This window comes from Pogoniulus pusillus, chromosome Z (assembly GCF_015220805.1).
Source record: "Pogoniulus pusillus isolate bPogPus1 chromosome Z, bPogPus1.pri, whole genome shotgun sequence".
Classification (NCBI taxonomy): Eukaryota; Metazoa; Chordata; class Aves; order Piciformes; family Lybiidae; genus Pogoniulus; species Pogoniulus pusillus.
This window is the reverse complement of record NC_087309.1, coordinates 10,814,034-10,837,128: the sequence shown is the minus strand read 5'-3', so window position 1 is coordinate 10,837,128 and position 23,095 is coordinate 10,814,034. Positions and strand designations below refer to the sequence as shown.

At 46.4% G+C, this 23,095-nt stretch overlaps 1 protein-coding gene across 1 annotated transcript in view; it reads right to left on the bottom strand.

The window, feature by feature from the left end:
- The window catches only part of ADAMTS12 (ADAM metallopeptidase with thrombospondin type 1 motif 12), a 257,252-nt gene that overhangs the window by 9,034 nt on the left and 225,123 nt on the right, over positions 1-23,095 (bottom strand). Inside the window, exons 18-23 of the mRNA XM_064176516.1 lie at positions 17,014-17,224; positions 14,619-15,749; positions 13,429-13,581; positions 9,120-9,293; positions 4,027-4,173; positions 600-753 (exon numbers count right to left, since the gene is read on the bottom strand). Of these exons, the coding sequence (XP_064032586.1) occupies positions 600-753; positions 4,027-4,173; positions 9,120-9,293; positions 13,429-13,581; positions 14,619-15,749; positions 17,014-17,224 (1,970 nt within the window). The remainder of the gene's footprint in view (positions 1-599; positions 754-4,026; positions 4,174-9,119; positions 9,294-13,428; positions 13,582-14,618; positions 15,750-17,013; positions 17,225-23,095) is intronic.

Here is a 23,095-nt window from a genome sequence, read left to right as displayed (position 1 = left end):
TTACTGTTAGGCACACACCTTTGTCTGCCTAACGACCCTTAACGACCCTTAACGACTCCTGCAGCCGCTGGAGGAGGAAGACAGACCGCACGAGCCAGCCTGAGTGAGTTATTTGGCTTAGCTTAATTTAGTAAGAAACCACTATTAATTAATAGCTGAGTCCTTTTCCAAAAACTGACTTCCAAATATATATAGTCAGATTATTAATGGTATCCTCGTAGATTTCTCATGCAACTCAACCTGTTTATCAAACGAAATTAATCTTTGTATATATAGTTGTGGGGGCGGGTTTTGTAAAAATAAAAAATATCTATTTTTGATAAATTCTCGACTCGGCCACGAATTAATCCTGCTCTCCGCAACAATCATAAATTCAGGATGCATGCTCAGCAAACTGTATTCTTTGTCACGGCCAGTAAGTGTGGAGGCTAGTAAGGGTGGAGAACATGACAACGTGATTCTGGAATGATTCTGATCCTACAGTGAAGCGAGGCTGACCAGTAACCATTCACAAGCACCTGATAAATCAGGTCAGCTCCCACTTACTGCAGTAAAGGAGTGCTTTTTGGAAGCTGTCTGTTGTGGATGTATTACTGTACCTGTGTTTTTCCTGCATTCTTGCAGATTGCACTTGCGATAGTCCGTGGGCTTGGGTTTATCCACACACATACTGTCCTCTTCGGTTTCATTGGTTTCTGTGTTTATGCACTTCACAGTTGTTTGCTGAATGCCCCCTCCACAAGAAACAGAACACTGAAAAAAAGCAATTTTAGCACATGTGAAAGTCTTTTACACAGAGCTTGTGTGACACACCAGCACTCAAGGCGTTAACGTGATGGGAAGACAAAACTGTTGTATGATCCAGCACCAGACACTAAAGTACTTTGTGTACTGCATTCTCCTTCCAAACACCTCCACGGTACATGGTGGCCAGATTTGGCAGGGTACAGTGGAGGTGTAAATAGTGTTAATGCAGCCTCTTGCAATGTGTAACCAGGTTGAAAGGACTGTTTTCCACAGAGGATGATGTGAAATGTCAGTCCTATGGAGTAGGAGAGTATTCATAGAATCATAGAATCAGCCAGGTTGGAAGAGACCTCCAAGATCATCCAGTCCAACCTAGCATCCAGCCCTACCCAGTCAACTAGACCATGGCACTAAGTGCCTCCTCCAGGCTTTTCTTCAGCACCTCCAGGGATGGTGCCTCCACCACCTCCCTGCGCAGCCCATTCCAATGCCAATCACTCTGTCTGGCAGGAACTCCCTCCTAACATCCAGCCTAGACCTCCCCCAGCACAACTTGAGACTGTGTCCCCTTGGTCTGTTGCTGGTTGCTTGGGAGAAGAGGCCAACCCCCACCTGGCTACAACCTCCCTTCAGGTAGTTGTAGACAGCAATGAGGTCACCCCTGAGCCTCCTCTTCTCCAGGCTAAACAACCCCAGCTCCCTCAGCCTCTCCTCATAGGGTTTGTGTTCCAGGCCCCTCACCAGCTTTGTCACCCTCCTCTGGACATGTTCCAGCACCTCAACATCTCTCTTGAATTGAGGGGCCCAGAACTGGACACAGGACTCAAGGTGTGGCCTGACCAGGGCTGAGTACAGGGGAAGAATTTTCCTTGTCCTACTGGCCACACTGTTCCTGATGCAGGCCAGGATGCCATTGGCTCTCTTGGCCACCTGGGCACACTGCTGGCTCATCTTCAGCCTACTATCTATCAGTACCCCGAGGTCCCTTTCCTCCTGGATGCTTTCCAGCCTTTCTTTATGGCCACACAAACAACTGCCAGATGCTTGTTCTGGCTGCACACAGATGATTATTTCAAAAAAGAACATTACCAAAACATGTTCCTGTGCCATTCTGTAAATGCACTCAAATCTTCTGACAGCACAGAGCGTTTGAGAGTTACAGTTAATTTTAAGATTATTTTTTCTACTCAGATAAATAGTAGCCAGCAAGGTAAATAACTCCAACAGATAGAAAATGTGAGCTAATGACATGCAAGACGTGAAGACAGGACTGGTACTTCTGCAAAATACACTCTCTAATGTACACCTCTTGTTCGTAAGCCACAATATCACTAAGATGAATTACAGTAAAAGATCTCAGGTACTCTTGTGGCAACTTCAGATGAATGTTTAAAATAGTTTTTTTGAGCAGTAAAATAAATGGGGTTAATAACCAGTAAAACAGTCGGTATTCATTCTGGTATTCAGGTCTTTTTATCTAATGCATGTCCCAGCACTTTTGCTTCCATAATTAAGTCTTAGAGATATACTACTTCTACATTATGGTGGATGGAAGGATGGCCATGAGCCAGCAGTGTGCTCTTTTGGCAAGGAAAGCCAATGTCATTCTGGGGTGTATTAGAAGGGGTGTGCTTAGTAGGTCAAGGGAAGTTCGCCTTCCCTTCTATTCTGCCCTGGGGAGGCTTCATCTGGAGTATTGTGTCCAGTTCTGGGCCCCTCAGCTCAAGAAGGACAGGTAGCTGCTTGAGAGAGTCCATTGGAGAGCCACAAAAATGATTACACAAGTTGAACATCTTCCTTGTGAGGAGAGCCTGAGGGAGATGGGGCTTGTTAGCTTGGAGAGGAGGAGACTGAGGGGTCTAATGTTTATAAATATGTTAAGAGTGAATGCCAGGAGGGTGGAGCCAGCCTCTTCTCAGCGATGCCCAGTGACAGCACAAGGGGCAATGGGTGGATGTTGAGGCATTGGGGGTTCCATGTGAACCTGAGGAAGAATTTTATCACTGTGAGGCTGACAAAGCACTGGACCAGGCTGCCCAGGGAGGTTGTGGAGTCTCCCTCTCTGGAGATATTCAAGAACTGTCTGGATGCATTCCAGTGTGATCTGCTCTAGGTGATCCTGCTCTGGCAGGGGGGGCTGGACCAGATGATCTCTAGAGGTCCCCTCTAGCCCCTGACATTCTATGATTCACATTCTGTGATTATGTTATACCCATATCACATCTAATGGCTTTATGTCAAAACCAAATAATTACATTTTCTGTGTTAAATGACTCTCCATTGTTTCCTTATTTGTGGCTCCTGGCTTTTAATGTTCTCTCTATGTTCTCCTGTCCTTTGATAAGTATTTCTAATATATGAATATGTTTCTTAAGAAAAATGGAGGGAAATGTTTATTAAATATACCAGCTTCTTTATAACCAAACATGCTCGGGGTTGGTCTCTTCTGTCAGGCAACCAGCAACAGAGCAAGGGGACACAGACTCAGGTTGTGCTGGGGGAAGTCTAGGCTGGATGTTAGGAGGAAGTTCTTGCCAGAGAGAGTGATTGGCATTGGAATGGGCTGCCCAGGGAGGTGGTGGAGGCACCATTCCTGGCGGTGTTCAACAAAAGCCTGGCTGAGGCACTTAGTGCCATGGTCTAGTTGACTGGCTAGGGCTGGATGATAGGTTGGACTGGATGATGTTGGAGGTCTCTTCCAACCTGGTCTATTCTATTCTATTCTATTCTATTCTATTCTATTCTATTCTATTCTATTCTATTCTATTCTATTCTATTCTATTCTATTCTATTCTATTCTATTCTGTTCTATGTTTTGCTGATACTTGAAGATTCCCAAAAGACACACTTCATAGTTGTCAGTCAGATTTCCAGATGCCAACGTAGAAGGCCACATGTCAGAGTTTAGAATTTCTGTTTGTGTTGGCAAACCCAACATTCCACAAAGGTGCTTTAGGGGTCACCCAGCCACCCCTCGATAGTTTCAAACAGTGGAGTAATGGAACAATGTCAATGGCATCTCCTTTTTTATCAGAAAAGGAAAAAACAAACCAACCTTCCAATGATATCTAATGCAGCAATGAAAAAGCCAAAGCTCTCTGTCACCTGAAAGAACCAAGATGGGATGACTCTGAAATCTTCAGCCATCTTTTCACAGGATCTCTCATTGTAGCTCCAGGTATGGTTAAGAGACTACACTTGCCATTGGCTCTCAGGTTCACAGACAAATGGACAACACTCATGATGACAAGCCACATGAAACAAAGAACTGAATCCTACCGATCCCCATGCCTGGTTAATCCAATGCACACAAGGTTGCCTGTTACACAGTGCAATGGCATTGGGTCTGTTTGTCCAGTCACAGTAGCCTTCTTCTGGACAGTAGATACGTCGCTTTTTTTGGCCACCACCACAGGATCGCGAACACTATCAAAAGAGGTATACAAATCATTAAGGGGAGAGTTGGGAATAGGTAAGAACCCAGAAACACACCACAAGGACAGCAGGAAATATTCTTCTTTTAGAAATTTGAAGCCACAGAATGACAGAATCACGGCACTTGGGAGGTTAGAAGGGACCTACAGAGATCATCGAGTCCAACCCCCCCTGCTGAGGCAGGATCCCCTAAAGCAGTTTGTACAGGAATGCATCCAGGCAGATTTTGAAAGACTCCACAGCCTCTATGGGTAGCCTGTTCTTGTACTCTCTCATTCTCACTGCAAAGAGCTTTCTCCTCATTTTAGAATAGAATAGAACAGAATGAACCAGGTTGGAAGAGACCCTTCTAAGATCAGGTGACCCGCTTGGTGGATGTGGGGAGGCCTGTGGATGTGGTCTATCTAGACTTCAGCAAGGCCTTTGACACTGTCCCCCACAGCAAACTCCTGGCTAAGCTGTCAGCCCGCGGCTTGGATGGCAACACTCTGTGCTGGGTTAGGAACTGGCTGGAGGGCCGGACCCAGAGAGTGGTGGTGAATGGTGCCACATCCAGCTGGCAGCTGTCACTAGTGGTGTCCCTCAGGGATCAGTGCTGGGCCCCATCCTCTTTAACATCTTCATAGATGATCTGGATGTAGGCATCGAGTCAGTCATCAGCAAGTTTGCAGATGACACTAAGCTGGGGGCAGATGTGACTGGGTTGGAAGGCAGAAGGGCTCTGCAGCAGGACCTTGACCGCCTGGACAGATGGGCAGAGTCCAATGGGATGGGGTTCAATAGCTCCAAGTGTAGGGTGCTACACTTTGGCCACAACAACCCCATGCAGAGATACAGGCTGGGGTCAGAGTGGCTGGAGAGCAGCCAGACAGAGAGGGATCTGGAGGTGCTGATTGATACCCGCCTGAACATGAGCCAGCAGTGTGCCCAGGTGGCCAAGAGAGCCAGTGGCATCCTGGCCTGCATCAGGAATGGTGTGGTCAGCAGGAGCAGGGAGGTCATTCTGCCCCTGTACTCTGCACTGGTTAGACCACACCTTGAGTACTGTGTTCAGTTCTGGGCCCCCCAGTTTAGGAGGGACATTGAGATGCTTGAGAGTGTCCAGAGAAGGGCGACGAGGCTGGTGATAGGCCTTGAGCACAGCCCTATGAGGAGAGGCTGAGGGAGCTGGGATTGTTTAGCCTGGAGAAGAGGAGGCTCAGGGGTGACCTTAATGCTGTCTACAACTACCTGAGGGGACGTTGTGGCCAGGAGGAGGTTGCTCTCTTCTCTCAGGTGGCCAGCAACAGAACGAGAGGACACAGCCTCAAGCTATGCCAGGGGAGATTTAGGCTGGAGGTGAGGAGAAAGTTCTTCACTGAGAGAGTCATTGGACACTGGAATGGGCTGCCCGGGGAGGTGGTGGAGTCACCGTCCCTGGAGCTGTTCAAGGCAGGATTGGACGTGGCACTTGGTGCCATGGTCTAGCCTTGAGCTCTGTGGTAAAGGGTTGGACTTGATGATCTATGACGTCTCTTCCAACCCTGATGATACTGTGATACTGTGTGACTTCCAAGATCATCCAGTCCAACCTAGCACCCAGCCCTAGCCAGTCAACTAGACCATGGCACTAAGTGCCTCAGCCAGTTTTTTCATGAAAACCTCCAGGGAAAGCGACTCCACCACATCCCTGGGCAGCCCATTCCAATGCCAATCACTCTCTCTGCCAACAACTTTCTCCTAACATCCAGCCTGTACCTTCCCTGGCACAACTTGAGACTGTGTCCCCTTGTTCTATTGCTGGTTGCCTGGAAAAAGAGATCAACCCCCACCTGGCTACAGCCTCCCTTCAGGTAGTTGTAGACAGCAATGAGGTCAGCCCTGAGCCTCCTCTTCTCCAGGCTAAACAACCCCAGCTCCCTCAGCCTCTCCTCATAGGGTTTGTGTTCCAGGCCTTTCAGCAGCTGAGGTGAAACCTTCTATGTCTCAGTTTGTAGCTGTTGCTCCTTGTCTTATAGCTGCTGGCCATCGAGAAGAGATTGGCCCCAGGCTCTTGACACCCACCCCCAGACACACATGGATCAGATCTCTCAGTTTTCTCTTCTCTAGGCTGAACTGCTCCAGGGCTTTCAGTCTCTCTGTGAAGGGGAGATGCTCAAGTCTCTGAGTCAAGCTCATGGCTCTCCACTGAACTCTTCAACTGATTCCTGTCTCTCTTGATCTGGGGAGCCCAAAGGTAAGACAAAGCCTGTCCCTGATGCCTATGATTTAGGAAGATGTACAGGCTAGCCTGCATATCAAGTCTTTGTACAGGACATGTACAAAGAAAAGCTTTGCAGTGTGACATTCATTTCATTACAGGCTTGGAAAGAGACCAAAGTGCTTGGGGTAAAGTAATCCTGACACATATTAATACAAGTAATATAGGACAAGATGGAAGTGGCAACACAGAAAAGGCAACACTGAATTGCTCCTGCAGCACTGCTGGCAACAGTAAATTCTCTAACAAGAATGAGATTGGAAGTCTCATGTTTACGGGGTTAATCTGTGATAGGTACTGAAGAAGGCACAAATTATGAGATATGACATTAAAATACACCCAGTCCATTCAATAAAGGGAATTATTTGCCAATAAAAGCTTCATCTAAAGATAGGGATACAGGTAACTTTTTAAACATTTGTGCTAGTTTGAAGCAGGCTAGAATGTTTTGGTAAGAAGAACTAGATAATTGGCTGAAAAAGGAAAACATGGTTGTGTCTCTTCTCTCACAGTCCCACTGAGAACTGTGGGAACAAGAAGTAGACATTAGATAACATTCTCCATTTTGTTCTCACTCTGCTTTTGCCTACAGACCGAGCCACATCTCCTTAACCTCACTGCCACTAACCTTGCTCCTTAACCTCTTGGCTGCACCTCTATTTCTTTCTCAGGATTGGGGTAAGGTTGAGAGGGGCAGGGGGAGGTGCTGGGGTGGTTGAGAGCCCCTCCTGGGGACTCAGGTTTCTGGGAGGGGAGTTGTGCTTCTGTATTGTTTACCCTTTGTATATTTCTGTATATAACTGTATATATTGTAAATAGCTGCTTGTATATTTGCTGCTGTAAATAAATAGCTTCATTTATGTTCCCAGAGTCCGTCTGAGCTAGCTGGGGCATTTTCTAAAGTGTGTGTGGGGGGACGGGTTACAGCCTAAACCACCACAACATTCTTTTGACCACACTGTAGTATTACTCTACTGTTAGTCAGCAGCAGCAGAACCTGCTTGAAATATGCAAGAGATTTCCCACACTGACGTGAAGTAAGACACCAGATATACTTTGAATACTGCACTGCTCTTGCCCTACAAGGAATTGCATCCCCATGGGCAGAGGACCAGAGTTTGACATCTGGTAAATGGACCTTTTAAATCCAGTTCTATCCAGTACCCTTACCATGTCAATTGCCAGGGTTAGACAAGTGTTTCTGTGAATTGTTTTAAGTGACAAGTGGCTTCAATCATTTGTCCATTTGTCATTGTTCCAGCCCTTGTGCCAGCTCTGACAGGAAACCTGCACCCTGCTCTCGTCCTTATTGCAGGTGTGATTTGTCAGCATCCTATAAAGAAGCAATGTGATTACATCCCTTGAAATCCAAAGCATCAGGCCCACAGTGCCACAAACACTTCTCCCTAAAGCTGCTTTTGGTGGGAGTAATCACTAAAATGTAATCAGACCACAGGCTTTAGCTGACATAAATATGTGCCTGGCAGTCTATGAGTTTGTTGGCACAGATTTATATTACCAAGTCACCCAAAAGTCAGATTTATGTTATCTTTGCCCTCAATCCCCAGCACCATAAAATTCCAGCCCAAAAGTGTAAAGGGAATCTCTAAATTAATTGTATTGAGAAAGCAACATTAAAATAGCAGCAAAAGGAATCAGTCTGAATGAATCATAATTACTGATCCAGCAGGACAGCTAAAACAAATCTTCTTCCAGGCTTCTCTCTTTTGGGCCATGGCAGTTTACAGCTCTAGCTGTGTATCACATGCAATTCGAAGAATGATGCTGGGGAGTCTCACAAACCTCTAGGATAATTTTCACAGTATCACAGTATCAACAAGGTTGGAAAAGACCTCACAGATCATCAAGTCCAACCCTTTACCACAACTCTCAAGGCTAGACCATGGCACCAAGTGCCACGTCCAATCCTGCCTTGAACAGCTCCAGGGACGGCGACTCCACCACCTCCCCGGGCAGCCCATTACAGTGTCCAGTGACTCTCTCAGTGAAGAACTTTCTCCTCACCTCCAGCCTAAATCTCCCCTGCTGTAGCTTGAGGCTGTGTCCTCTCGTTCTGGTGCTGGCCACCTGAGAGAAGAGAGCAACCTCCTCCTGGCCACAACGTCCCCTCAGGTAGTTGTAGACAGCATTAAGGTCACCCCTGAGCCTCCTCTTCTCCAGGCTAAACAATCCCAGCTCCCTCAGCCTCTCCTCATAGGGCTGTGCTCAAGGCCTCTCCCCAGCCTCGTTGCCCTTCTCTGGACATGCTCAAGCATCTCAATGTCCCTCCTAAACTGGGGGGCCCAGAACTGAACACAGTACTCAAGGTGTGGTCTAACCAGTGCAGAGTACAGGGGCAGAATGACCTCCCTGCTCCTGCTGACCACACCATTCCTGATGCAGGCCAGGATGCCACTGGCTCTCTTGGCCACCTGGGCACACTGCTGGCTCATGTTCAGGTGGGTATCAATCAGCACCCCCAGATCCCTTTCTGTTTGGCTGCTCTCCAGCCACTCCACTGAGGGACACTGCTCAACCATACATTAGGACTGCACCGCTCACTACAACCATACATTAGGACTGCACAGGCTCTGAGTGTTACTGTGTGTCTTCCTTTGAGTGAAAGCATGGTGTGTAACAGTCACTGTCAGCTGACAGCAAATCGTTCATTCCCAAATCTAGCTTTGAAGAGTAATACCTTACTCCAGGGCTCCACTTGCCACTCCAAGCAAGGCTCCAAGTTACAGCCAGTGCTGAGCTGTGGTTTATATCCGAGTAAGTGGCAATGAAAAGGCCTCAGAAGTCGCTTTTCATGAACATCAACACAGTGAACCTCTCGTGTCTTGAAACCACCGCTGCAGTTAGCAGAGCACTGCACACAAAACAGAAAGGGGCACATCTGCAAAGGATGCTCTGCTGAGGGACTGTCCCTTTCCCAGTCACACGGGAAGGGGACAGCCAATTCTTTGAGCATCCTGACTCACAAGGAAATTTTCCAGTTTGCTGTAACAACAGTCTCCTGTTGGGATTAAAAAACATGAGTTTCATCACAGCAAATCAGACCACAGCACATAAATATTTCCCTTTATTTACTGGAACTTATGTTAATAACATGAACCTGTATTTCATTAGGAAACTCTGCCAGCTATTTCCAAAAATCTCACAGCAAAAGAGTCATAAGGCAACAAATACAATGAAGACATGGAAACTGTCACTGCTTCAGTTGATTCTGAGGAAGGAAGGGAAGAAAGAGGCCCAGCTGCATAAATTGATTTGTCATTCAAGCCATGGGAGAGGTCTGTGTCCATGGCAGCAGACTGCTCAGGCTGTTAAAACCACTCCTCATCTCAGCCTGTAGAGTAGAACTACTGCTAACACTGTAAGACAGTGCATGCATCCCACAGCAGCAGTTCCCACCCTCACTCTTGCTTCTTGGTGGCACCAGAAGGATCCATATCATAAAAGCAGCCTGGGTGTGCGAATGGGAGAGACATCCTGAGCCTCACTCACTGCCTGTGAAAGAGCTTTTCATCTTGGACCACTATAGGCAAGCCAAGCCAGACTTTCTAGTCTCCTATTTCTCCCCAGAGCTTGCTCATGACCTCATGCAGCAGCATCAGGTTGCGCTTCAGGATCACAGAATGTCAGGGGTTGGAAGGGACCCAAAGAGATCATCAAATCCAATCCCCCTGCCAGAGCAGGACCATACAATATAGCTCAGGTCACACAGGAATGCATCCAGACAGGCCTTGGAAGTTTCCAGAGAAGGAGACTCCACAACCTCTCTGGGGAGTCTGTTCCAGTAGTCTATGACCATACAGTAAAGTTACCCCTTGTGTTGAGATGGAATCTCCTGTGCTGCAGCTTACATCCTTTGCTCCTTGTCCTATCACAGGGAGCAAGTGAGCAGAGGCTGACCCCCCTCTCCTGACCCCCAGCACTCAGATATTTACAGACATTTACTAAATCTCCTCTCAATCCTCTCCGGACTAAAAATCCCCAGGTCACTCAGGCTCTCCTCATAAGGCAATGCTCCAGTTCCCTAATCATCCTTGCAGCCCTTGTCTTCACCTACCAAAGCCCAGGACCTCTCCAGCTGCTCAGGAAGAGCTGAATATGCTACCCTGAGGATAAGGATAAATACACATCTAATTATTTTGCCATAATCCAGGATTAAAGGCAGTTCTACCAAGGCCACTGAATAACCTCAGATCAGCTTTCATTTTTACCACCACGATGCAATACAACAACTGATGCTGTTTTCTTTTGCATCAATAAGCATTCATCAGTTGACATGTAAACTGAATATAATACTTCCCTAAGGAGCTGAACAGTGGGTGGAAAAAGGAGTCCAAACTCTTGTTCACAGAAGCTTCTGTCCCTCTGGATAGAAACAAGGGACAGATAATGACTGTGCAAGAAACTGAGCGTACACAGAGTCCCAAAATACATTAAAACAATCTTAAACTTAGACTGGAAGAACAGGTCTGAAGCACCTCTCTTTCTGAGGAGGTGCACAATGAAATAAGAGAAAAGGAACAGAGAAGGCTCTTCTACAGTAGCAGGAGAACACAGCCATCTTCCTGTGATAAGGTGACATAAAAAGGTTTGACAACAAAAATCTGCTAGGAAAGACCTTTCATTGCAAATTGGCTTCACAATTGGACTCACATTTGAAAGAATATGTTTCTTGTAACATTTCATGATTAAACCTGGTATCTAACCACTCCTCTGTGGCAAAACTATCATCCACTTGCTGCAAGAACAGTAGCTATCATGAATCAAAAGTAAAGTTAAAATATGACCTACTGCAACTGGGACTGGTAATTTAAAATCGATTTTGAAGGATTAAATGTGGTTATGTAAAGCCATGGCCTTTCCTGAACTTCTCAGGAGTCATGCAGAAACCAATGTTGTTGTCTAAAAGCTCAACAATACAGCAAATGTTTTGTATCTGTAATCACCTCTTTGTCTGATTCTACCCTCTAGTCCCACTGCAAACCAGTTTCTGCAAACAAAGACACATACTGAGACACTCTGAGAGATAATTCACTGTTCGAAGCTCTGCTTTTAAACAGCATGCAGGCAACACTGGTCAGGCTACACCTTGAGTGCTGTGTCCATTTCTGGGCTCCTCAATTCAAGAGAGATGTTGAGATACTGGAATGTGTCCAGTTCTGGGCGATGAAGCTGGTGAGGGGCCTGGAGCACAAATCCTATGAGGAGAGGCTGAGGGAGCTGGGGTTGTTTAGCTTGGAGGAGGCTCAGGGCTGACCTCATTGCTGTCTACAACTACCTGAAGGGAAGCTGTAGCCAGGTGGGGGGTGGCCTCTTCTGCCAGGCAAGCAGCAATAGAACAAGAGGGACACAGTCTCAAGTTGTGCTGGGGGAGGTCTAGGCTGGATGTTAGGAGGGAGTTCCTGCCAGAGAGAGTGATTGGCATTGGAATGGGCTGCCCAGGGAGGTGGTGGAGGCACCATCCCTGGAGGTGTTCAAGAAAAGACTGGATCAGGCATTTAGTGCTATGGTTTAGTTCATTAGAGAGGGCTGGGTGATAGGTTGGACTGAATGATCTTGGAGGTCTCTTCCAACCTGACTGATTCTGTGATTCTATTCTATGAAAATGTATCAAGATTTGAGAACCAAGAAAGTCCTGCAAGAACTGAAAGGCTACACTTTCCACCTTGGACTCTCTTCCGTCTCTGCCCCATAATTGTGTATATAACTTGAACCAAATAAGACCCTATCTATAGAAGCCATTTTCCCCAGTAATTCTTTTGGATTTGTTTTCATGATGTAGAACTTAGAGGTTACATGAATAGGGAACAGAACATGTCATGTAAAAGATAACCACAGAATCACAGAATGGCCTGAGTTGGAAGTGACCTCCAGAGTCATCTAGTCCAACTCTTGCTGCAGTAAGCAGGGGCATCCTCAACTTGATCAGTTCGTCCAGAGACCTCTTGAGCCTCACCTTCAATATCTGTAGGTATGGGGTCCCAACCACCTCTCTGGGCAACCTATTTCAGTGTTCCACTATCCTTATGGTGAAGAACTTGTTTTTAACATTCAATCTAAATCTGCTCTTCTCTAGTTGGAAGCCATTGTCCCTCGTCCTTTCACTACAGAATCACAGAACAGAATCATAGAATCAACCAGGTTAGAAGAGATCTCCAAGATCATCCAGTCCAACCTAGCACCCAGCCCTAGCCAGTCAATCAGACCATGGCACTAAGTGCCTCATCCAGGCTTTTCTTCAGCACCTCCAGGAATGGTGACTCCAGCACCTCCCTGGGCAGCCCATTCCAATGCCAATCACTCTCTCTGCCAACAACTTCCTCCTAACATCCAGCCTATACTTTCCCTGGCACAACTTGAGACTGTGTCCCCTTGTTCTGTTGCTGCTTGCCTGACAGAAGAGACGAACCCCCACCTGGCTACAGCCTCCCTTCAGGTAGTTGTAGACAGCAATGAGGTCTGCCCTGAGCCTCCTCTTCTCCAAGCTAAACACCCCCAGCTCCCTCAGCCTCTCTTCATAGGCTTTGTGTTCCAGGCATTTCACCAGCTTTGTCACCCTTCTCTGGCTTTTGTAAACGATCTCTCTCCATCCCAGTAGAATGGAACACGTTAGCTGCCTCTCCCAAATTCTCTTCTGCTACTAGATATTAGGATATGCCTTAGAAACAGAGGTCAAAAAGATGCCACATATGAATATGTACAGCTTTGCTCTAGGGTAGCCACAGAACACTTAGAGCGGACACCGCTTTAGCTCTAGACTCAGGAGTTAACGAGCATCACCCCCATGCAGGAAGAGCAAAACTCACAGCAGATGTGTTTCCATAAATAACTTAAGCCAGGAAATTAGCTAATTAGTGCTGAAGGGTCAACTGAGAATCATGTGTGCATTCACTGAGTCAATAATTATTTTTAAAATGACATATTTATAATCCCCTGCTCTTTGAAATCAGGAGAGTTCACTGCTCACACACAGCTCTGAATGAAGTTACCTTGCTCCAATTTCCTGTTTTCCAGCTAGCACATGGGCGGAGATAACATTTTCTTGCAGGATCAGGCTTCTTTGTGTGCTGACAGTGGGATGTGTTCCTGCTGCTGCACTCCACACGTCTCCAGAAAGCCCCCATTCCACAAGTGGTAGAGCACTGCACAAAGGGTGAGAGGAAAGTCCAGGGGCAAACTCAAAGTTAGCAAATCGTTCTGGAAACTTAGTGTCAAGGGCCATTTTGGATGACCTTGGTTATCTGAGATATCCAAAAGAAAACTTCAAAGTCACCTAAGTCTTAAGGTTCTGGAGGAGGTTTTTTTGTGTGTGTCTTTGTTAAGAAAGTACCAATTCTGATTTATACCATGCACTGCTGTTTGTTAGCAAACTCCTGCTTCTGAGATGTTCTAAATCTATACCAGCTGTGTCACTCTGTGACTTCCAGGGATGCAATGCAAAATGTCATTGCATCAAATCTTCAGCACTGTTCCCTCTCTATGCCAAACACCACTAAATTTCATTTAATTTATCATTGTCCAATGCTCCAGACTATCCTGATCCCTCTGCAAGGCCTCCTGTCCTTCCAGAGATTCAAAATAATCTCTCAGTTTGGGATCATCAGCAAACTTGTTGACATTGTGCTCAACTCCTGCTTCCAGATCCCTGGTAAATCATAGAATTCCAAAATCATCCAGTCCAACCTATCACCCAGCCCTGTCCAATCAACAAGACTATGGCACTAAGTGTCTCATCTAGGCTTTTCTTCATAGAATCGGTCAGGATTGGAAAGGGCCACAAGCATCATCCAGTTCCAATCCCCCTGCCATGGGCAGGGACACCCCACCCTTGATCAGACTGGCCAGAGCCTTATCCAGTCTGGCCTGAAACACCTCCAGGAACGGGGCCTCAACCACCTCCCTGGACAACCCATTCCAGGCTCTCACCACTCTCATGCTCAACAACTTCCTCCTCACATCCGGCCTGAACCTACCCATCTCCAGCTTTGCTCCATCCCCCCTAGTCCTGTCACTCCCTGATAGCAGAACAAGTCCAGTTTTGTGGTGTGACAAAGTACTTCACTCAAACATATGATAACCACATTAGGTAATCATGACAAACTAAGACACTTTACTTACTTAGCAGTAGTTCAGACAGCTGTTCACACTCTACCCTTCTTTTAAGTTAAAAATAACTTACCTCACTCCAGTTGCCTATTATCCAGTAGGCACCACCAGGCGAATTGTTGGATGTGATTAGGTGATGGTTCTCTGTCACATTCATCAAAGCACTTTGGTTCCTGAGAGTGTGCTTGAGACCTAACAATTGTGTGCTGGTGGTTACAGTGTTGGGTAGTTTTGTCACTCTTCTGTTTTCAGTGTGGGCTCTTGGTACATGACCGAATGCTGTGGGCACTACTGTGACTGATGCTTGTGGGGTAGTTACTTCTACATCAGGCACACCAACCTGCAGGCTGGTATAGCTGGCTGTCGTTGGAAACACTACATCCTGTGCTGCTCTGCTAATAGGGAGGGGTGTAGAGGGGTCCTGGTGATAAGATGCTGGGGAAGGCTGAGAAGTCATGCTCTTATTTTGCATGACAGGAAGGGTAGTATCTAGGGTTGTGCTCCTGCTTCTGATTTCAGGATTGGGTTCTGTGCTGCTAAGGAGATTGGTTGGTTTCTCGTTGCCTCCAAGTGACCTATCAATGTCGTCAGATTCTTCGGTTAAGTAGTCATAGCTGGGAGTTATTTCTGGACTACTGGTAAAAGAAGAGACAGGAGTGTCCTCATTTCTCTGTACCTCACTCTCTACAGTAGAAACTGGCTCACTTGCAGAAACATTTTCAACGTGTCTGGTAATTTCAGTACTTAATCTATCATGAAAAAGCCATGAAGTAGTATTTTGGTGTGAACTGTTTTCAGTAGAAACAAGTGGATAATTGTAAACATCACTTGATGCAACAAAATTATTGTGTAATATTCTGTTGACTGTTCCTTCTTTTTCTGAGGCATTACCAAAGCCAGAGGATGTAGGCAAAGTAGGAGTTACACTTTCAGGTTTGGGTATTTCTGTTGTATGGGACCTCGGGCTTGGTATGGGTATTCTGCGAGGAGGACTCCTTTCAGGATGAGTAGTTGTTTTTCTGATTATGATCTTCCCTCTTCTAGGTGCCAGTGGAGGTATCAGAAGTCTTCCAGCAGAAGGACATTGCTGGAGACCACACAGGGCCTTGGAATTTGGTCTCTTGGAAGTATCACATGGTTCACGGTTATTTTTGGCACAAGTGACATTACGAGTCCTTACTCCACCACCACAAGTAACTGTGCACTGCAAATGAAACAGAATTAATACACCCACCCTCTTCATTCTGCTGTACATATCAATAAAAACAGGTAACCTGTTTTTAACAAAGAAGTGTTACTATAAATAAGCAACATCAAAGCCTTTTCCCAAGGATCATGTTCTGTTATCAAGAAACTCTTTCCAAACTTCTCAGAACAGAAAGTATCACCTTGGGGAAACATTAGTGAAAGGAAGACTACACAATAAAGAGAAAATATGAAAGCAATATGCTAGAATTCGATTTCTTCAATGAATCACAGAAGTTGTTTAGCCCAGACCTTTTATACCTGGGTTATAAAAAACATACTAAAATCCTGCCGCCAAAAACATACCTGCCTGGCTCAGTGATGGCTGCCTACAGCACCACAAACCCTCTGTGATTATTCATGCAGCTCACAGATCTTTGTGGACTTTATGAAATTAATAATCCATACAGTCTTAGTTCAATAACCACAGAAAGACAATGGTACACTGGGCTGCATCAAAAGTGTGGCCAGCAGATGGAGAGAGGGGACTCTCCTCTCCTCTGATGAATACTCACCTGGAGTACTGTGTACAGCTCTGGGGCCCTCAACACAAGAAGGACATGGACCTGATATGCCATATCCAGAAGAGGGCCACATAAACGATCAGAGGGCTGAAGCACCTCTTCTATGAAGACAGGCTGAGAGAAGACCCCAGGGAGACCTTATAGCAGCCTTACAGTACTTAGAGGAGAGCTACAAGAAAGCTGGAGAGGGACTTTCACAAGGGCATGTAGTGACAGCAGAAGGGATAGTGGGTTTAAACTGAAAGAAGGTACATCTGCATTAGATATTAGCAAGAAATTCTTCACCACAAGGGTGTTGAGACACTGGAACAGGTTGCCCAGAGAGGCTGTGAATGCTCCATCCCTGGAAATGTCCACAGACACGTTGAATGGGGCTCTTGGAATCTGCTCTAGTGGAATGTGTCCCTGCCCATGGCACGGGGTTAGAACTAGGCGACTTTTAGTGTTGCTTCCAACTCAAACCACTGTGTGATTCATTCTATGATTCATTTTGTGACTCAAACAGCTAACATGCAACACTTGCAGAAATCTTAGCAAGCAGGGTAGCTTGTAGGTTTCCCTTCTGCATAAATGACTTGTGAAGACAGGTTACAAAAAAACCCCACAGGCAAAAACCCCAAATTGCTGCTTCTCTGTGCTGACTTTAACAGGTCATTTTGGACAAAAAGATGTTCAGTGTTACAGTTGCCATGAATTTACCTCAGTCCAGTTGCTCACTGTCCAGTTAGATGGGCACAAGATGTCTCTGTTGCATGACAGATGGGTCTTTGGTTTAAGCAGGTGCTGGCACTCTGTTGCAGCCAGTGCCTGCTCATCAGATCCCACTGTCTGGATGCAAAGTACAGTTCGCTTCTTCTGGCCTGTTGGGCCACATGTAGTTGAACATTTCTGCCACTCTCCTGCCCACCACCTGGAAATCAGAGGTGTAAGAAACTTCAGAAAACAACCTATGATGAGCACATTAAGGAAACGGTCGAAGACTACAAGAAACAGAACCAGCAATATAAACTCTGGGTTCAGAGATATGCTTTTCATATTAAGCCCAGATCACTCAGGCTTCCCTATCTGCCCTGTGGTAACTAGGGTAACAAGCAAACAAACAAGCAAAATGCATGATTTGGACAACTAATGTGTGTGAGCACTGATTTTACTGAGAGCAATTTGTATGCTGAAAGCATAACCTCAGTCATTTTTCAGCTGCATCTGTGAGTGCAGAGCTCATCCACAATTCAGCCTGAGACAGGGGTAAGCAGAAGATCTGATTCTGTCAGGTGTCAGTCACCTGCTTTAAATGAGACCCATTGCTTTTTTCCCAAGGTTGAGTTTCCAAGTCTAACAGTTAAGGTGGGGCCCAGCTGCTTTGTCCATGATACAAGGGGACACAGTCTCAAGTTGTGCCAGGGTAGGTATAGGTTGGATGTTAGGAGAAAGTTCTTCAAAGAGAGAGTGATTGGCATTGGAATGGGCTGCCCAGGGAGGTGGTGGAGTCACCATCCCTGGAGGTGTTCAAGCAAAGCCTGGATGAGGCACTTAGTGCCATGGTCTAGACGACTGGATAGGGCTGGGTGCTAGGTTGGACTGGATGATCTTGGAGGTCTCTTCCAACCTGGTTGATTCTATGATTCTATGATCCTAATACTCATCTATACCTGGATGATGTGTGCTGAACAAGATGTGGATGCTGCTGAAAAAGTTAGCAGCATGAGATTTTATCAGCAAAGTTTGTTGCATTCATGCCTTATGGTGCTGGAAGCTCCCTCTCTCCCACCTTACTGTGTCATACTTTTTGTTTTTCATGGTACATTTCTTCAGCACCAAGAGCAGCAGATGCCATAGGGGACTGATTTTCACTCTGTGTTTTACAATACAAACAATATTTCCTTACTATGCTGCTGGGTTTTGTTACGCAGCCTAGAAGAAGAACAATGCAACAGCATCAGATAAAACCCAGGAGATCACAAGGACTCATAAAATAACCTATTTATAGTTACTCTGTCAAGTGGATAGGCAGGTTAAAAAGGCTCTAGGCATTTTCTTTATAGAGGAGAGCAAATCTTCATTCACAACACTTGGATGGTTAAAATCTCTCTGTCTTCAATAATTATCTATAATTTTTTATTATTGCACCTATGGAGCAAAATACCTGCATAATAAAGAAATACACAACTGGAAATCATAGAATCATAGAATCAACCAGGTTGGAAGAGACCTACAAGATCATACACTCCAGTCTATCACCTAGCCCTATTCAGTCAACTAGACCATGGCACCAAGTGCCTCATCCAGTCTTTTCTTGAACACCTCCAGGGATGGCAACTCCACCACCTCCCTGGGCAGCCCATTCCAATGCCAATCACTCTCTCTGCCCACAACTTCCTCCTAACATCCAGCCTATACCTCCCCCAGCACAACTTGAGACTGTGTCCCCTTGTTCTGTTGCTGGTTTCCTGGGAGAAGAGACCAACCCCCACCTGGCTACAGCCTCCCTTCAGGTAGTTGCAGACAGCAATGAGGTCAGCCCTGAGCCTCCTCTTCTCCAGGCTGCACACCCCCAGCTCCCTCAGCCTCTCCTCATAGGATTTATGCTCCAGGCCTTTCACCAGCTTTGTCACCCTTCTCTGGACAAGTTCCAGCACCTCAACATCTCTCCATGTTCCATAGCAAAATGTGGGAAAAGCATGCATTTGTAACAAAATCTTGTTGTACTTCTGTCTAGTTTCATCCATCAAGGTTTACACGAGTGGTTGTATGATAATTTAACTCTCAACTCTTCAGCCACCTTTATTTTGTTCTGAGCCAACATGTGGCATACAGGTATTGCAACGCTTTAAGGATTTTATCTGCTTTGCTCCAGACTCTTTCAGTAGAAAATACAGGGGAAAAAAAGGTAGACCATTTCAGCTAGCAAACAAGATCTGGACTTCTTGACCTCTTGGAGTCTGTCATTTAGATAGTTTGTAATTAGTTTCTTGAAATGGATTAATGAGATAAGACAATGCTTATAAGAGTCACGAGGCTTGGGGAAGTGAGCTGGAAAGATGTCTGGAAGAAAGGGACCTGGAGGTTTTAATCAAGCTGGCAGTGTACCCAGGTCACCAAGAAAGCCAATGGCATCCTGGCTTGTATTAGCAATATACTGTGGCCAACAGGAGCAGGGAGGAGATTGCCCCCCTGTACTGAGTACTGGTCAGGCCACACCTTGAGTACGGTGTTCAGTTTTGGGTACCTCAATACAAGACAGATTTGAAGGTGCTGGTAAAAGCACAGAGGAGGGCAATGAAGCTGGTGAAAAGCCTGGAGAATAAATCTTACAAAGAGAACTGAAGCAGCTGGGGCTGTTTAGTTTAAAGAAGAGGAGACTGAGGGGAGACCTCACTGCTGTCTAGAACTGCTTGAAAGGACATTGTGGAGAGGTTGGTGCTGGTCTCTTCTCACAGGTAATTAGGGATAGAACAAGAGGGAATGGCCTCAAGCTGAGACTGCATAGGTTTATTCTGGGGATCAGGAAAAAAAATTCACAAAAAGAGTAGTCAGGCATTGGAATGGGCTGCCCAGGAAGGTGGTTGGGTCACCAACCATGGATCTGTTTAAGGTCATCTGGGTGTGGTGTAGGCTTATCAGTTGGACTTGGTGATCCCAAGGGTCTTTTCCAACCTGAACGTTTCAGTCATTCTGTGACCCTGTGGTCTTATCAGCTCAGTCTGAATGCAGTTCTATTTGCAGACTTAGATTTGACATGAAGAAGTGGAATAAGCTGCCCAGGGATGTGGTTGAGTCACCATCCCTGGATGTGTTTAAAGGTCAGTTAGATGTGGTGCCTGGAGATATGGTTTAGGGGTGAACTTCAGTAGAGTTAATGGTTGGACTCTATGATCCAAGGGGCATTTACAACCTGAATGATTTTGTGATTCTGTGAAACATTATAGTAAAGCTGTTCTTTGCAAGTGGTGACTGTTGATAAATTAATTCTGATTTAGTGGTCTAGTGGCTAGTTTTGTGGTAGCACACTTTCCATCAATAGGATTTAGCAGATCATAAGGGGGAGAGTTCCACAACAGAAGATCCTTCTTGGTTTAGATAGGTTGTTTCTATAAATAAACTTGTTTGCTCTGGGAAAGTGTGAGACCATTTGTTTCACTGCCGTGGCTGTAGCACTAACCATAGGTCCCCTGCAGAACTGTGTTTAACAGCACCGTCCTCTAGCACAGAATTCAGCCATCTCTCTGCAGAAAACAGCTGGTCTTCAGTACTTCACACCAACTCTCACTTATCTTACATCATGCTGTTTGGGACAGTCAAACCTTACTCCAATGTTCAGATTTTCTTTACAGTTAACACACCAATGAACTCAGCTTAGGCTGGCCACGGCTGTCAAGGAAAATAAAAAATGTTTCTTTAAATATATGAATGGCAAGAGTGGGGCCAAGGACAACCTCCAGTCCTTGTTAGATAGAGAGGGGAACATAGTGACAAAGGATGAGGAAAAGGCAGAGGTGCTTAAAACCTTCTTTGCCTCAATCTTCACTAGTGGGACAGGTTGTCTCCAGGACAGTTGGACTCATGAGCTGGCAGATGGAGGCAGGGACCAGTATAGTCCCCCTCTAATCCATGAGGAAGCAGTAAGGGACCTGCTGAGACACTTGGATCCTCACAAGTCCGTGAGACCAGATGGGATCCACCCTAGGGTGCTGAGAGAACTGGCAGCTGAGCTGGCCAAGCCACTCTCCATCATTTATCAGCAGTCCTGGCTCACTGGAGAGGTCCCTGAAGACTGGAAGCTGGCCAATGTGATACCCATTCACAAGAAGGGTCGTAAGGAGGAGCCAGAAAACTACAGAGCAGTAAGCCTGACCTCAGTGCCAGGCAAGGTGATGGAACAGGGCATCTTGGGTGCCATCACAAAGCACCTACAGGATGGCTAAGGGATCAGCCCCAGTCAGCAGGGGTTTAGGAAGGTCAGGACCTGTCTCACCAACCTGATCTCCTTTTATGATCAGGTTCCCTGCCTGGTGAATGTGGGGCAGGATGTGGATGTAGTCTACCTGGACTGCAGCAAAGCCTTTGACACTGTCTGCCACAACAAGCTCCTGGCCAAGCTGGCAGCTCATGGTTTGGACAGATTCACTCTGTGCGGGGTCATGAAGTGGCTGGATGGCAGAGCTCAGAGAGTGGTGGTGAATGGTGCCACATCCAGTTGGCAGCTGTCACTAGTGGTGTTCCCCAAGGATCAGTGCTGGGCCCTCTCCTGTTCAATATCTTTATTGATGATGTGGATGAGGGGATTGAGTCCAGCATCAGTAAGTTTGCAGATGACACCAAGCTAGGAGCAGGTGTGGATCTGCTGGAAGGTAGGAGAGCCCTGCAGAGGGACCTGGACAGGCTGGATGGGTGGGCAGAGGACAATGGGATGAGACTGAACAAGGCCAAGTGCAAGGTTCTACACTTTGGCCACAACAACCCCAAGCAGCGCTACAGGCTGGGGACTGAGTGGCTGGAAAGCAGCCAGGCAGAAAGAGACCTGGGGGTACTGATAGATAGTAGCTGAAGATGAGGCAGCAGTGTGCCCAGGTGGCCAAGAGAGCCAATGGCATCCTGGCCTGCATCAGGAACAGTGTGGCCAGTAGGACAAGGAGGTTATTCTTGCCCTGTCCTCAGCACTGGTCAGGCCACACCTTGAGTCCTGTGTCCAGTTCTGGGCCCCTCAATTCAAGAGAGATGTTGAGGTGCTGGAACGTGTCCAGAGAAGGGCAACAAAGCTGGTGAGGGGCCTGGAACACAAACCCTATGAGGAGAGGCTGAGGGAGCTGGGGTTGTTTAGCCTGGAGAAGAGGAGGCTCAGGGGTGACCTCATTGCTGTCTACAACTGTCTGAAGGGAGGCTGTAGCCAGGTGGGGGGTGGCCTCTTCTCCCAGGCAACCAGCAACAGAAAAAGGGGACACAGTCTCAAGTTGTGCTGGGCGAGGTCCAGGCTGGACGTTAGGAGGAAGTTGTTGGCAGAGAGAGTGATTGGCATTGGAATGGGCTGCCCAGGGAGGTGGTGGAGTCACCGTCCCTGGAGGTTTTCAAGAAAAGCCTAGATGAGGCAGTTGGTGCCATGGTCTAGTTAACTGGCTAGTGCTGGGAGATAGGTGGACTGGCTGATCTTGGAGGTCTCTTCCAACCTGGTTGATTCTATGATTCTATGAACTGCACTAAGTGATGTCTTACATGTCAGGTGAAAATGTGTAACCATCTGTCTGGATTAGAGGTAATGCCAGGGAAAGCAAGTATCTATAAAATCCCACACTAGGACTACAGCCTTGAACAGAGACCATCTACAAAATGAAGGGCTTGAGTGGGATGGATAGGAATTCACTCTTCTCTACCAGCTCTTCCAACAGAAGAATTAAGGGCCACTAACAGAAACTAGCGGAAGCCAGGCTCAAAATAATTAAAATGAGGAATTAAATCTTTGGAGCTTCTTGCAGAGGAGGTTGCATGACAGAAGTTTTACAAGGCTGCAGAGGTAGGCTTGGACAAAAATTTGGAAAACAGGTTCATAGGAGATCGCTGATTTGGCAGGTTATAAAATGCCTCTGGAAATGCCTTGAACTATAACCATTTGGAAGCTGGAAGAGTATTAGAATGAGATATAATTTACGCTTGTCTTGTCCTTACTCCTCCTTAGGCTCATCAGCCCTGCTGGGAGACACAACAGGAATTTAGATAGGCCCATGGTCAAACTACTACAGGCACTTTTTTGTTATAAAAGGAAAAACAGGTACAGAATGTGACTCCAGAA